Source organism: Amblyomma mixtum, chromosome 3, assembly GCF_055824585.1.
Source record: "Amblyomma mixtum isolate Tamu chromosome 3, ASM5582458v1, whole genome shotgun sequence".
Taxonomy (NCBI): Eukaryota; Metazoa; Arthropoda; class Arachnida; order Ixodida; family Ixodidae; genus Amblyomma; species Amblyomma mixtum.
Window position 1 is genome coordinate 75,832,108 of NC_143014.1, and position 16,635 is coordinate 75,848,742.

General features: G+C 44.2%; 1 protein-coding gene across 1 annotated transcript in view; it reads left to right on the plus strand.

Moving 5' to 3' along the window:
- The window catches only part of LOC149350639 (dnaJ homolog subfamily A member 2-like), a 30,501-nt gene extending 14,664 nt beyond the window's left edge, over positions 1-15,837 (plus strand). The window contains exons 8-10 of the mRNA XM_089579720.1: positions 4,286-4,484; positions 11,654-11,781; positions 14,926-15,837. Of these exons, the coding sequence (XP_089435846.1) occupies positions 4,286-4,484; positions 11,654-11,781; positions 14,926-15,105 (507 nt within the window). The 3' untranslated portion in view covers positions 15,106-15,837. The remainder of the gene's footprint in view (positions 1-4,285; positions 4,485-11,653; positions 11,782-14,925) is intronic.
- The last annotated feature ends 798 nt before the right edge of the window (positions 15,838-16,635 follow it).

Consider the following 16,635-nt stretch of genomic DNA (forward strand, 5'->3'; position numbering starts at 1 on the left):
GGTTTGTTGTTCACACATTAAACTTCAACTTCCTGTTTAGTTTATATTTTTGCCAAAAAGTGGCAATTTTTGAGACGCGCTTGAAGTTGGGTGTGCGGCGTCGGGCGCTCCGAACAAGCCGTCATCATCGGGAATGGCGCTCGCTCGAAAAAACCCCGTTCCACTCAATTCCGCTGCGTTTGCACCACATATTTTTGATGTATAGATTAGCACGGACCCTGACGACGATGCTGTATCATCAGGTATTGTTTCGAAGCCAAAACTGGGCAACGAGAGCCCAGAACGCTCGCCTGTGCGTTCAGATTCCTCGTTCCGGTCTGTTTGTGCGAACCGAAGCTCCTCATTGTAGCCGTTACGGTGATGTGGCGCCATCTAAGTTGTTCTCCAGAGACTACAGTTTCGGTTTCTGCGTAGAGAGCAATTTTCCCACGACGCGCGAATTTTTGAAACGCCCTTGAAGCGGAGGGTACGGCGCGGACGCTCCGTGCATGGCGTCGGGCGCACAGACGGCGCGCGCTCGGAAAAACCTTGCTGCGCGCAATTCTACTGCGTTGACTACAATTATTATCTATGCTACGAGTAGTAGTCTCTGGTGACGATGTTGCATTGTCGGATTTTGGTTCAGACGCTGTAACTGCGCAAACCGATCCCGTAACGTTGGCCTGATAGTTTCACTTTCTTTTTCCTGTCCGCTTGTGCGGGCGCATCTGGTTTGTTGTTCAGACGGTTAGTTCCATTTTCGGCCTAGTTCGTAATTTCCCCGCCAGTCATGCATTTTTGAAGTGCTCTTGGAGCATAGGCTTATTGCGACATAATACGCGGTGAGGATGGCGTCGCGTCGAGGTCGGGCGCTTCGCGCGCTCGGAAGAGTCCCGCTGCACGTGATTCTCCTGCCTCTGCAGCTGATTTTCAAGATCATCCGAGCAGCAGTGACTCGGACGAAGATGTTGTAACGTCGGATTTCGATTCTGCAGCTACATCGCAGCTATACTTATCGCATACTATATATCGCAATATCACACCTATACTTGTTGTGTTTTATATTTTTTTTGAATTTTTGACGTAAATTAAATAAGTTTTGATTATTATTTTTTAAACCACGCTTACCAAGCTTTCGTTTGGCGCATAACATTACACTTCCAATTTTTTTTTGTTGGACTGTAAAAATCATATAAAGGGCACTCTCAAACGAGCCTTTTCAAGAGGCATGAAGAAAAAAAATTCTAGCTCGAAAACTATTCAAGTTATAATTTTCAAACTTTAATGCCATGTTTTAGAAAGAATTTGAATTGTTTTGTATATTCTAGAATTTTTTTCGTGCAAGTGTTTGGAAAGTTATTGTCATATAAACACAAAACTTTTCTTCTTTTTTACTTTTTGTTGTGTTTACTGATTTTTTTTCACAGCATTTCAAGCAGAATATGTGTTCAAATAAATTTCATTATAAAGCGCATTCTATCTGAATTATTGTTATGCATTTTATATAATTTTATCTATGCCACCTTTTCTAAAAAAAAATTTTGTCTGAGACATGTGAAAAATGGTCATTTTTCCCGTGGTAAGGAAAGAGTTAAATAGTATAATAAATGGTTTGCACTGTGCCATACATTACCGTTCCCAACACTTCATCTTTTGAACACTCTTCAGCCTTGTCAGCTACGTCATCCTGTGAGATGTTATTGTTGGGAACGCCATCTCTCCGACAGAACCCTTGATATCTTGCTGCATGCATGAGAAAACTGGCAGGAAATAAAGGCATTCAGAAAGTACAGTTAAACCTCGATGTAACACAGTATTCAAGTTTTCGTAACTTCGCAACTGTAGCATGCCATAGTGGTCAGGCCGCATGAGATGATGATACACCTCTGCATGCCTGCCAAGCGTGAGCAGATTTGTGTTCGTGGCTGCTCAACCGAATGCTGACGATGCGCTGTCCCGCTCCCGTCTGGCTGAGTGGGTCCTGTCAAATTATTTGTGGAGACCCGACAATGACTTGTCTGGGGTTCTTCTCCACACATCCTTCGAACGCAATGTATTTTTAGCTTCAGTATGACCCAGTAGATTTTGCCACACATTCAATGCAACGAAATTTCATTGCTGGCTGGAAATGAGCCCGAGAAAAAATTGTATCGCGGGTGTGAGTGGTTGAGCAAAGCGCATGTCAAAGCTGGCATTGGAATGCGTGCGTATATGGGCGCATAAGCCCAAAGTGCATAGGTAGCTGCTAATATGACGACGATCGTAGTGGCGAGTGTGCCGCTGGCCGCACCATTTGTGGTAGTACAAGCTAGGCTGGCAGGAGCGACTGCGCAGCCTGGCAGGCCAGCCCGTGGCTCTCGCCATCTCGCCCAAAATCGGCACTAAATGCAACGCACTGCCTGTGCTCAAAGGCAGTACACTGCATTTATAGCGTTTACAGATGCCCAGAGCTTGGTAAAAGGACTGGTAGGGTACTGAAAGTGTCGTTGGCAAACTGTGAAGCCCATTGCGCTGTGAAGCTGTGAAGCCCATTGCGCACTTCACTCTTGACGACAGCACTTGTCAGCGTACACACTCAGACGATCTGCGTATGTGCAAAAAGACGACACCCACTCGCGCTTATGATGGAAAAACATGGGAGTGGAGTGGGCTTGTTTTTATTTCGTTGGTTGGTGATTGGAGGACTCTCTTCTCGCTCTTGTTGACATGGAGAAAGAAAGGAGAGTAGGGTGGAGGTAGACGGCATGGCCCGCCGCAAGACGCACTGCCGCCGGCCACAAGGTCGCAGCAGCGGAACGCGTTGGCAAGTTGGCGGTGTGCTCGGCACTTGCAAGAGGATGGTGATTACAGCAAAACTACAGACGAGTGTGTCGTTCCCGCCACCCACGAGGTGGCCGGTGCAATAGATGTGCGGAGGCGGCTCGCGAGCTCTCAACATAAGTAAGACACACGTAACGCCATTGCTGTTGGCAAAGAAAGGGCAGAAGTAAAGGACCACTTCAATTGGAAATAAAGGTTTTTCTCCTTGAGTTACCCACAACGCTTTTTTGGTGGATTCTTAGCATGTTAGGAGATGAATTTGAGTGTAGCAAAATTTCAGTATTACGATGTAACCTGCAGATTTTTACTTTGTTAAATCGAGGTTTAACTGTAGTCATTTTATGTTAGTGTCAACAAATATCTCTCTGGCAGATCAACAAAAGTTTGGCCCAACTGGTAGTAGCTAGACTTTACAACCCAAATTTCTTGTCTGCTCCAACATCTTTTTATGGCTTCTTGCTCATTGGTGGGTCTGCTGTGTTCTGATCCTTGCATTTTTATTGAAGTCTGCTTCAGTGCAGTGTTGGGGGTACACACTTTGGGTGGCTCCTGTTAAGGGGGGACACTGGTCTTGAAACAAAAATTTTTATTAATGAAGTCACAGTTAAGAAATCTTCAGGGAATATGTATTTTTGTGTGCTGATTCTAAATATGCCATTTAATTTCATGTAAAACAATTCTTTGAGCACTTATGCAATTTTTATGCTACTATTTTGCGGAGAGTTTTGAAGAAAATTTGCTGCGGGAAACTCTCTGAAATGTATGCCATTGGGTTCTCTTGACACCAAAGAATACAATAAGGGTAAAATGTTCTTCCTGCCTATCATAGAACATTAGTTAGAGTTTTGAAGTTGTCGCTTCAGAAATGAGAAGGAAAGTATGTATTCCTGTTTCTGAAGTGGCAGCATCAGTACACTATTACTCAAGTTCTGTGAGAGCCAGGATGATAATTTTACCCTTATTGTATTCCTTGGTGTCAAGAGAACCCAATGGCATACATTTCAGCGAGTTTCCTGCAGGAAGTTTTCTTCAAAACACTCCGCAAAATACTTGCATAAAAAGTGCATAAGTGCTCAAGGAACTGTTTTACACGAAATTAAATGACATATCTAGAATCAGCACACAAAAATACATGCGCCCTGAAAATTTCATAACTATGACTTGATTAATAAAATTTTATTTTCAAGACCAGTGTCCCCCCTTAAGATGATGTGCCAGACCTGTGATGTTGTGGAGCATCAGCTGCTTTCCTCTAGGATGCAATTGGAGTAAAGGAATTATGTTACTACACTGATTTCTGCGAGGCAAGTTTTCGACGGCAAGTGTAGACTTACTGTGAATTGCTTTGCCATAGTCGTGGCTATTATGAATGGGGAAACTGTTTGTCTCTGACATGTGCACAGGGTTAGGTAGCTTAGTATAAGCACACCTGCCCAGGTTTATGCATGAGCCTAAGTGCTTCGATTTCCCATCTTGCTCCTTTTAGCCAGGAGTGGAGCCTGGTGACATCGTCATAGTGCTGCAGACCAAGCCACATGAGGTGTTCCATCGGGATGGTTGCGACCTGTACATGACCCACACAGTGACTCTGACAGAAGCCCTTTGTGGTTTTGAAATGGTTCTGAAGCATCTAGATGGCAGAGACCTTGTCATTCGAGAAGTGCCAGGATCTGTCATCAAGCCTCGTGAGTACTTCTTTTGTTGTAAGCTTGTTTAGCAGTGAAGCTACATGGTAGGTAATGAACCCCTTTCATAAATTTTATGTTGACTTCACCTACATACTGACTGCCCTACCAGTGGCTTGAACAAAAGCTTCTTTGACAAATGTCAGTCTGGTTGGTTTGAAAAATCATCGAAACTGCACCCACTGCAGGACACAGGCCTCTCCCATATCTCCCCAATTAACCCTGACCTGTGCCAGCTGTGACTATCTTATCCCCGCAGACTTTATCTTGTCCGCCCACCTTTCTGCTGCCCCCTGCTGCATTTGCCTTCTCTTAGTATTTAGTCCATTCCCCTTAACTCTTTCCCTACCGCGCCCATTGAGCATCGTTCACCCGCTAACGATCATTTCGTGCCCCGATTTCAGAACCTTCTGCGTTGCTAATGACCACGCTGCAGATACAGCTTGTAGGCAAGGAATCAGTTTTGTTTCTGATGTAGTTTTCTTTTGTCCCGCGAGGGGAAAATTTCTAAAGAAATGAAGACGCGGAACTGCACTCATTGCCCGCCATGTTGCCTGCAAATGATGCCTTCGCCGCTCGACTTTGGAGCCTTCCGCGTTGCTTACAGGCACAATGCGCTGGCTTGTAGCCGGAGAACTGAAGGTTTGTTTCCAACAGTTTTTTTTTTCCCCTGCAAAGCGGCATTTTGTGAACACGCTCCGAAGATGCGGTACCATCAAAGTCGCTTGGCAGCCTCCACATGCGCGCCACGCGCTCTGAAATATTGCGAATCTCAGGACTGCGTTTGCGAGTGATTTAATCGACGACCTGTGCAACAATGAGCCTCAAGATGTTGCAAGGCTCTGAAGATGGTACAGTTCTCACTTCGGTCACAGGCGGTCGCTCTCCGGTGCCCAACTGTAGGGTTTCCAGTTGTTTTGTAGCAAGAATACTATTTAAGATAGAAAAGATTTTTATTTATTTTTTTTTTTTTTTTTCAGATAGTGGCCAAAGGAGTAACAAGCATTTTGCATATTCCAGAAAATTTTTTCTTTTTAAATACAAGCATGTCTTTGCAAGTTTTGTTCAATTTTTTCCTAAAATCTCGTTTTTAGCAGATGAAATTTTTTGTTGCAACACGCAATTTGTTGTTTAAACTAGAAAGCACCTTTATTCAGCTCTGTTTTTGGGTATTGCAATAAATGTTGAATTTAGTAGTTTTTACAGAAAAAAAAAAATGTATTGAAACCTTCAGAAAATGGTCATTTTTCCCATGGTAGGGAAAGAGTTAACGGCCATCAGTTATCTTACCTTTGCATTGTATGCCCTGCCCAAGCCCATTTTTTCTTAATTCTGATTAGGATGTCATTAACCCACATTTCTTCCCTGACCGATTCTGCCGTTATCCTGTCTCTCAAAAGTCAAACCTATCATTTTCCTTTCCATTGCTCACTGCATTATCCTCAGTTGAATCCTTTTCATTAGCCTCCACACCTCTGCCCCATAGATGAGTACCGGTAAGGCATAGCTGTTACCATATTTATTCGAATCTAGGCCGATAGTTTTTTTTAAAAACATGAGATATTAAACTCTTAGGTCAGATTAGATTCGAGGAGTTTGTCATTGTATTCATAAAACGACAAAAATGCATAAAAACGAAAAAAGTAGTGCGCAGGTGGTGCCCCCACTAAATGCTAACAGGAGACTGCATTGTAGCCATTGCTATCTGTAGCCAATACTAATAAAAGCACACACGAGCATTGGCTGCCGTTTTGCTCTTCGTGTGGTGGCGTGGGCACGTTCCACGGCAGTGAAAGTTTTTCACACATGGTTTTCAGACATCATGGCACCAAGTAGATGGTGTCATTATAGTGCCACCTTCAAGCGAAATGTTGTGCTCGCTGCAGAGCAGTCTTCAAACCTATAAGTCAGTCGGGACTTTGGCGTTGACGGAGAGAATGTTTGCCGGTGGAGTGGGCAGCGGGGTGAACTTTTTGATTGCGCCGCAAAGAGGGAGGGCCTTCACGAGCCTGAAGAAAGGCGGCCATCCAAAAGTGTAATCAGCGCTGGCAGAGTTCTCGAAATTGTGGAGGTCAGCGGCACTTCCAGGGACCACAGAAGTGCTACAGGCCAAAGCGCGAGAGCCTGGGATGACATCCCAGAAAGCTTGGTTGTGCGGTCGTCAAGAGCTCAGTGGCTCAGTGGTTACGGTGCTCGGCTCCTGACCCGAAAGACATGGGTTCAATCATAGCTGCGCTAGTCTGGTTTTGATGAAGCGAAATGCTAGAGGCCTATGTTTTGTGTGATGTCATTTGATTTAATAGAGAAATCTCCGGCCAAACAGGACAATAATTTGAAGTTTCTAACAATGCTCTGAGTGCACAGATCGAGTTCCCGTGGTAAAATGACGAGCTCAGAATCCTCTTTAGTGCACCTTTATAGGTGCACTGAAGAGGAATCTGAACTCATCTTTTTGCTGCGGGAACTCGATCTACACGTTCCTAGCATCTTAGAAATTGCGACTTAATGCCCTGTGTGGCCGATTTCCCTAATTAAATCGAATTAACGCCCGACTCCCGCCTTTTTTTTTTAATTCTCCCTCGTACGGTGGGCGGAGTCGACCAACGCAGGGAGTGCCTTTCAGCCAGCTCCATGGAGGCTTTGCTTTCGCTTCATTTTGTTTTTTAGGTTTCCACGAATAAATAGTTTCATTTGCATATAATATAACCGCAAAATAAGCCCTCAGAAATAAAAATACGTGCGCACTATTTGCTTCTACGGACTACTACGTATTACTCCGCCGATGGCAGAGCGGCAAGCCGCCACGGGACTGGGTGAAAGGCACTCCCCGCGTTGGTCGACTCCGCCCACCGTACGAGGGAGAATTCAAAAATAAAGGCGGGAGCCGGGAGTTAATTCGATTTTATTAGGGAAATCGGGCACACAGGGCAATAAATCGACATTTCTAAGAATGCTCGGAACGTGTAGATTGAGTTCCCGCCGCAAAAAGACGAGTTCAGATTCCTCTTCAGTGCACCTTTAACAATGGCCCTAAGCGAGAGTTAAGTCTGAGCAGGCATCGTTACGCTAGCTGACAGCGATTAGCTAGGTGGTGCAGCCTTCCAATCTGCAACGGTGTATCAGAGTTCGCGGATCAATGCCTTATAACTCACAATCACTGTACTATATTTCAGATACCTTTACTTTGTCTCTTTGCATTCTTCGTCCTAAAATTTGCTGCTGTGACTTACTGTAACAGGTACTGAATAGCTAGTTAACTGTTATGTGCATATTGGACTGTTTTCAGTTAAAACCGAATTTCAAAAAATGAATTTGGCACAATTTAATCTGTGTAGATTAAAAAGAAAACATTTGACAGAGGTCTGTCTGGTTAGAAAAGAATGTAAGTTAGAGAACGGCACCCCCCCCCCCCCCCCCTTCCCCGAAAAAGAAAAAAAAAATGAAAAAGTGTTTCAGAACCCACTCAGTTCCTTCATCAGGTGTGACTGCAGGCTTGTTACAGCTTGCCTTTTTGCGCCTTCGTTTTGTCATCCGCCGGACAACTGAATGTAAACCGTGGATGTAAGAGGGGGGAAGGGTTCCGAGGGAGCGGTTAAAATTGCCCTGTGCCTGCTGAATATGCCATGACGCTAGTAAGAGCCTTCTGTGTGAGTGCGGCTCAAGTTCCAGCACAATGGTTCCATCAAAGTCAATCTTGTGGTCACATGCCTCGCAGTGTTCCACCAACGCGTTCACTTCCCTGTTCATTTGTTTGACATCCCCTTTGTGCTGTTTCATTCTTTCGGAGAAGTTTTCGGTGTTATGCGGCTTAAAGCGAAAGGTCCAAGCCCTAGTTATGTATGTCTGTGTAAGGGGAGATGTTACTCACAAACTTCTTTTTTCTGAAGATACGTTCAATGTTTCCAGTCTATTTTCAGTTCAAGGTACAGCGGGTGTCACTGTAGGCCCATTGCTTAAGTTGCGTCCAACGTACGCCTGTCATGCTGCTTGCTACGCGTACATGGAGCTCAGCCTTTGTGACTTTCGAGGAGCTGCAAAGAGAAGTTCACCCATTCTTGCATCGCTATACTCCCACAGATGACACAGATAAGAGTCTTACGCCCGGTTGCATGCAGCAAACACCGGTGTCACTTGCACCAGTTTGCGTGCAGGTGGTGGTGGCAGGCAACACGACCCAGCATTCGCACACGGTACTTTGTAAACAGTCCCGTAATCTGTCACCTTGATCTGCTCATAATTTAAGCAGCTGGCTATCGCTATATATAGCAATAGCGCCGTCTGCGGTTCTGCACCGACCTTTGAAGTGCAGGTACAGTCGACCATTTTTTCGGACTCTCTAGGGACGCAATAACAACCGAAAAATCGGGCAGTCTGGAAAACCAAATTTCTCTAAAAAAAATCGCAAACTTATTACCAATATCCTCCTGAGACCCGAACTGAATTTGAGTGCACAAAAACTTTGTAGGGTTTCAGAATAAGCTGGTAGGAGTACAAAGGTGAAAAGTGAGAGATATTTTCTCAACAGAACTAATAGTTTCAGCTCAGCACGATGTCCAATATATTGGACACTAGGACTCAAGCCGTATTTTCCCAACCAGTGGGCGTGCCACAAAATACTTCAGATAAAGCTGTGAAAGTTGTGCGAAAAAAATACTTTATTATGACAAAATTCAAAGTAGCAAAATATACGTCAACTGAATAAAAAAGTTTCGCTGTGCTCACTTGCTGTGTGCCTTTTCGAAGCATCTTCTGTCTTTTGTTATGCAGAACTGCTGACATTTTGTGCAAAAAAACTTTGTTTTCATGGAGCACCCCTCAAACCTGCCGCGCGCAGCGTTAGCCGCGTCAGACAGCCTTGGGAAGTGGTAGGCACTTTTGTTGGTCTCTCCTCGTCGAGCTTGCTTTGATGGTGGGCTCCACTCAACTTCACTGTCACTCTCTGTTTCTTGCTTTTTTTTTCCTTGATGTTTCTTTCTTCTTGACGTTTCTTGGATTTCTTGCTGTTTTTGGATCGGCAATAGTGTCGTCGTCGCTGTCCGATAGGTCAATGTCTGATGTGTTGGAGGCCGCCGCGGTGGCTCAGTGGTTAAGGTGCTCGGCTGCTGACCCAAAAGACGCGGGTTCGATCCCGGCCGCGGCGGCTGGAATTTCTTTGGAGGAGAAATTCTAGAGGCCCGTGTACTGTGCGATGTCTAGTGCACGTTAAAGAACCCCAGGTGGTCGACATTTCCGGAGCCCTTCACTACGGCGTCTCTCATAGCCTTAGTTGCTTTGGGACGTTAAACCCCATAAACCAACTAAACCAACCAACTGATCTGTTGGCTTGTGCAATTCTTTGTAAAACTGCTTCGGCCGTCTCATCAGGAACGCGAGGCCTGTCTCCTACAACAAAAAAGACGTTATTTTGTCCCGAGCCGTTAAATACCAGCAGTATTCGTTTACAGTTAATGCGAAAGCCATCTCAAAAGCGCGGTCAAAATAACCGGGCTGAGTCCCAGCGTCCAACGTATTGGACACGTGAAATCAGATTGAAAGCACAAAAAAGTTAGGTCACGTAGAGTTATAATTATGATATCTACATGTTTTCTGTTCTATTTTTGTTGATATCCAACAAAATTTACGCATTCAAAGTACGTAAAATCGCAGAAACAACACTTACTTCTCCGGCAGGTGCCATAGAACGCCGCGCCGCTGAACGCCGCCGTTTTCGAATTGTTTTGGCGGGAAAGTGAGCAGTTTAATTTCAAAAAACGTGCACAGATGGCGCCACCAGTTGTCGAATGTATTGGACAAGTGGGTTTTATGAAGATGAATCTTTCGGCGCGGGAGTACTGGCTTAAAAGCTAATATCCAATATATTGGACAAATTGCCATACACGGGTCTCAGGAGGATATGCCAGAGGAAGCGGCCAGTTGTATTGCGCACATTCTAAAGCTCCTCATGACTGCTTCGCCGTGTGACATGCCATATAAACGCCTATAAGGGCCGCACTTTTTTTCCAGTTTCGAGGGCCAATTCTCGGTGTGCGGCCCATACACGCGATGTGCAAACAAATTTTTTTTTAAAGTAAAAGCTCACCGATCAGGGAATGAGCAACATTTATTTTGTGTTCAATCGTCACTCGTGGAGTATTTCGACTCTTGAGCTGGTGCTGTGCTCTGGTGCATGCTCATCTCAAAAGAAGCGACTCAGCATGTCCGCTGTCAGCGCGTAGCCGTTGTTCCGCACTTCCGTTGCATAGAGGAGCAGCTCTCCTTCCATTTCGGGAAATGCCACTTGTTTACGGTTTGATAATAGAAGAGTCGGGTTGCGGTGCATTTTGCCGCGGGTGCACTGACCTTGCTCTGAAATTCACTGCCGTTTCCTCCCGTGCTCGCAGTCTCCATGAGGCCGTACGCCTCCCACACGCTTCGCTTGCTACCTCTTTCTATATTCGGGACAAAAGACTTGGCACAGATGAGTTCCGTGAACTTTTTTTGTCAATTCCTACATGAGTATCATTTCTGCACTGGCTCCCTTCGACCTTTGTTTCTTGTTCCAGCCCTTGTTGTGGAATTGGTTTTGCATATGGTTGGCAGCTTTCATAAGGTCATGAAATAGAGAATAGAGCCTGCAGGTTTGGGACCGGCGTGCTATAGTCTTGGATTGAAAACAAGAATGCTCCATTCTATTCTGACTCTGCAGTGCAGTCCTGCTCACATTTGCAAGGGTGGTGGATACCTCAGAGATGTTTATAAAGTTGCAAAAATTTTGTATTGAAGCCCTTTTGCATGCTGCACCTATATTTTCTGGTCAAGAGTTTTGGGAACCTTATATTTTACGAGTTTAACTTCTTTTTGGTTTCTGAGAAAGCTGAGTGCCTTGCATTGTCTATTTTAATGTGCAGAAACTTGAATTGTACCCATGCTTTCTGGGTCATGACAGCGAAAATTTGTAATCTTGTAATAGCTTTGGGATTTTGATGTCCGAGAGTTCTGACTGTAATTTTTAGCTTACAAAAGGGGCTGGGTCTTGTTGCAGCTTAATGGACAAATCACAGTGGTACAATACGGGTGAGCACCAATGTGCAGTATAATCGTGCAAGCTCTTCTTCAGGTGCCTACGTTTGAAATTGAAAATTTGTTATTGATGTGAATATGTTAAGTGAAGACATTTGTCTGTTTCGCAGGATGTATAAAGGGCATTCGAGGAGAAGGCATGCCTTTGTACCGAAATCCAACAGAGAAGGGTAACCTCTACATAAAGTTTGATGTGGATTTTCCCGAGAACCACTTTGTTGATGAAGCAAAACTTAAGGTAAGTTCAGTCATGACTCGTGGGTTCACTCTTCCTTTTTTCTCTAATAGTGTGTTTTCTTCCTGGCAGCAGTGGTGTTATGCCCTTGTCACAGAGGCAGCTTCAGCTACTGTTTTATTCTAAGTGGCACTAGTATATTACAGCTGAGATCAGCAGTCCGAGTTGAACAGGTCAACTGACAAGATGGTGGTAGGTGATCGTGCCATATCAGCCGGCACTGTGGCACTTCCTGCCATCGTTTGTTCTTTAATCATATATCATATAAACTGTGGTGCTGTATAGTGAAGGCATAAGTCTAGAAGTTTCACATGAGAACTATGTATAAACACTTGGTCATTTTAAGTGCTATCAGAGAAGTGTAATTGAGCAATGAAATCAATGTGCACATCTGTTGAATTGTTATTTGGTACAGTGTTCAGTTGTAACATCGGCTGACCGCAAAATGTGTGCCGAAAAAGTAGTTCAGTAAAATGAAGTATCTTGGCTTGAAAATGCATGACAGAATGCAAGTACTAGTATATTTTGTTTTGACTGGCTGCACATAGCAGGGTCATATGATTGAGAAGGCTAGGTTCTGCAGGAAGGGCTGTGTAAGTACTGCAAACTATCGTTCAGTTCAACAGTTTTTAGAAAGCGTTTGGATTCAAGTTAGTGACAATTGAGACGTTTGGATTCAAGTTAGTGACAATTGAGACTGTGCAATGGGTATCAGATGATGATATGCTCAAAGCTCACTTTTTTCTGTTTTATAGATTGATCTGTAGGGCATTGCAGTTGTTATACTCTATTTATTTATTTAATAAATAAATAAATTTCTCTAGTTGTTTCATACTGTTGCTGTCATTGCAAAGTCCCATGCAGGAGACTTGCATTTTGATGTCATGCGGCACAAGTGCATTCACCTCCATTGGCTCTCTTCTTTCTGACGAAAGAACAATGCATGCACATTCGTACGATGCATGCACATTTGTGTGTGGGTCTTGAATACTGTCAAATCTGCTTACTGAAGGTGCAGTGTGTATAGATGTGGGCACTAGAATGAAGTGCCCACTTATGAAAAATTGTCCATAGAACTTTTTTCAGGCTGAGATGCGAAACGAATGCAAAAAATCGTTATTATTAAGGTAGACACCCATATGTTTTCCACTACTCTTTGCTTTGATCAGGGTGCCTTTTCTTTTCTTCCTTTTTTGTGTTGCAATGATGAGTTCTTTAAAATGCCTAAACTTTGTTGATTTGTCTATGTAAAGAGTTCTTATGACAGGAATGAGTCAGAAGCATAACTGAGATACTGAAACCAGTGTTGAGTCACGATGCGGAAGTTTGAGCCCCCCCCCCCCTCCCCTCCTTAAAAAGTGCATCCCTTGCTTCCGCCCCGTTAACCATGAAGAAGGTACGCAATTGGCACTGAAATGTTGGTTCTCCCATGAGAATTTGGTTGCAGTATCACAGTTTTCTCTAACTTTCCTCCTGACCGTGCAGAATTCTGCCGAAATGTTCACGTTCCTGTGTAACGTCTGTAGCGGCTTTGATGTGATGCAGATTAGCCCTATAGCAATGCCTCTGAGCAGCGCAGTGCCATGGCGGCGGCGGTCCACACGTCACTTTACGATGCACGCCACTAGTGTGGGTGCAATGTGTTGGCTGTAGTAGGTAGGGGTTGGACTTTTCGGTTTTTATGTTTTGAAAATTCGGCGGACTTTTCTCAGTGTTTATTTCAGAATGCAGCTTTCGTTTCTTTTTTTTTTTACTAATATTTTCTACGAATGAATGCCATTTTCTTAAGTGATATAATGTGGTATTTCTGTGCAAAAGAAAGTCACTTAGAGTACATCTTGGACATTTTGTTAACACGAGCAATCAATTTGCTTGTAATTACCAAACAAATGATCATACACACCTGTGCTCGTAGAAGGAAATGATATTGCCATTTGAGAAAGCAGCAGAAGTTAAATGATGGAACCGGCAGATGAAAACGACAATTTAAGATAGCTTCTAAAAATTGGGTTGTTGTGTTCTCCTTAGGCTGTTACTCTCCAGAGGACAGGACATCATGTGATCTGTGTGCTGACCCTTATGGAACTGCCGCTGAGCCGTTATGACAGACAAAACACATTTTTTTACCACATGATGTTGATTAATGGGGTAATTATTTTAAAGTTAATAGATTAGAAAGCAGAATAAAAGAAACGACATGCTGCTGGTGGGATTTGAAGCCACGACCTCTGAATTTCGCATCTGGTGCTCTGCCAACTGAGCTGCGGGCTGTCCAATCTGCTTTCCTGATGCTTGTGACACTTTTTCATTTCTCTTATGCATGCCTCTTATATATGCAGTGTTCGAGCCTACTTAACCAAGAAACTGTCGTAAGTGAATGAGAATAGTGAACAGCCCTACCTTAGCAGATGGCGTTTGGCAAGGAGTGGGGCCTCACTGTCTCCCAATGCGTGTAAAGCATCTAAACACTCTCTGAAAATGCACAGTTGCCCTGCTTAATCTAACGGTAACAGTCTCACCACGTCCCGGGCTTCCGTACCTTGTTATTTTCTCCTGTGACAGTGTGCAACTCCTACACAGTAGCCAACAAGGTGTGGTGTGCGTGTCGAGGACACTGACCTTTTTTCCGTTAAAACTGGATTTAAAAAATTGTATTCGGCGTACTTTTTTTCGCATTTTTTTTTTTTGTTTAAACTGGAAAGTCTAACCCCTACTTGTAGGTCGCCAAGAAGCTTATGCTTGTTGTGTATTGAATGATCGATATATCAGACTATTTTGCGATCCCCTTCAAGTTTGATATATCCGGGTTAGACTGTACTACACCTGGCAACTGTGTCATGAATGAAGAATACAAAAAAAAAAAAAAAGTCCGTGAGGAAGTTGAGTACTTCAGAAATTTTGCTCTTTTATTTACCTTATCACCTCTATTTGGGTGAGGGCTCAGTGTGTCCCACTGCTTGTAGCCCTAATGAATGTCAATACTCAACTGCCATCGTGGTTATTGAACTCCACACATTAATGAAGCTACACACAGGCATTAAGATTGGTCACTTTGCATGTGTGGTGAACATGTGTGGCAACGTTTTCTTTTCTCTTGCCGATTCGGCTGTGGTGCACTGAACTGAGCCTGATCCCTGTTGGCTGCAGGAGCTGGAGGCCTTGCTTGGAGACCGGCCCAGCGGTGGCCTGGGTGAAGTGCCAGTTGGAGAGCATGTGGAGGAAGTGGACTTGCATGACTATGACCCCAACAGCCAGAGCCAGCGTCAGGAGGCGTACCATGAGGATGAGCAGCAACCACGGGGCAGCGTGGAGTGTGCACATCAATAGCTGCACACCCTAGAATCCAATCCAGGAAGCACGGGCCGTGCGGCAGAAGAGCAATGGAAGGAAGGGTTTGGGGGCGAGAGGGGAGGGTTCAAAGCTTTCCACTGTTGGTGGACTTGGCACTAGGGCCTGGGGGCATGAATGCCTGTGTTTGGGCTTGCTTCTCCTGGTCATGTTAGCTGAAATGGTTCCACATAGCTTTCTTCTTTCCTGGTTAGCATGGAGCCTTTCTTTCTGTGTGTTCCTATAGCTGACATGTGCACTAATTGAAGACATGCTGCTGGTACCTGCTTCTCTTGTAGGCCAACAGCTGTCCCTAGCTGACTTATAGGCTCAGCTCTAAATTTTTTGGTTTCACAATCTGTCCCTCCCCCCTTTCATTTTTTTTATGTGCAATGAACAGTTTTGCGTGTGAATAAAAATGAACACAAAATATGTTTCATATGTACCTAGGATATGAAAAGTACTATAATGTCATCAGCCTGAGACTTCGACTGTGCTTTGCATTTCTTTGTAAAAAGGGCTTCTGGCACAGTGTGAAAGGTTGACAATGGAATGAGTAGAGTGCAGCATCACTTATCACTGTGTATCTGTAGTTTTTGTTTATAGTGCAGATGCACCTGTCATATATTAATGCTTAACTCACTGTGCAGTGAATTTCTGGCAAGGGGCCTGGAGGCTTCACTGGAGGTGCCGTTTTGTAATGGTTTCTGGTACATTAAACAGTTCGTCTTCTGTGGATGTCTTTCTTCAACCATGCTGGTTGCTCAGGGCTGTAGGTGTCCCTGAGCCAGTCTGTGTCATGCCTCCATGTGTGAGCTCCATGCGAGCTTTTCATACGACTCTCTTCAGTGTGCCTCAAGAGGTCTACTGATCACTGATACTTCTGTTCCCACGATGGAGCGCCATTGCATTGTCACTCCCATGGCATTTACTGTATTCAGCTCTTTGTGCTTTTGCTTTTGTTTATATGATTATTAAGCAAGTTTAAAAATTGCAGATTACGTGCTTCTGAGACACTGTAGAGAGTTTTGCCGGGCATTTTCTTTGTACATCTGTATTTGAGGAATATTTCTGTAGCTTTGTAGGGGTGACAGCTTCCACAGCTGTGATTGAACGACGAGTGCATAAGCACAGCACGCTTGTAGACGCTGCTGCCTTGCATTTGTAGTTTGTACTGCAGTGATTCCCAGCCATAAGTGCGATGGAACCTCTTGAGCACTAGCAATTGTGATTGCAGTGCTTAGGGGAACAGATGTAAAAGTGCTATGTCAGACGGATGTGAATGCAAATGATACATGAGAGCATGAATTGGGCGTGCGGTATGGATACACACAAGTTACTGCTGTTAGCTTTTCACTAGGCCATTCCACCATTTTTTCTTGTGTTGTGCTGCTGCAAAGCAGATAATAGCTGCAATTCAATTCAAATCCTGGAACAAGCATACACGCCTTGATGTCTTGTTCTCCAGCTGTGAGAAGTGGGAAACTTCATTGAAAATGACAGCTCAAGGTCTGTAGCACTATTTTGAAA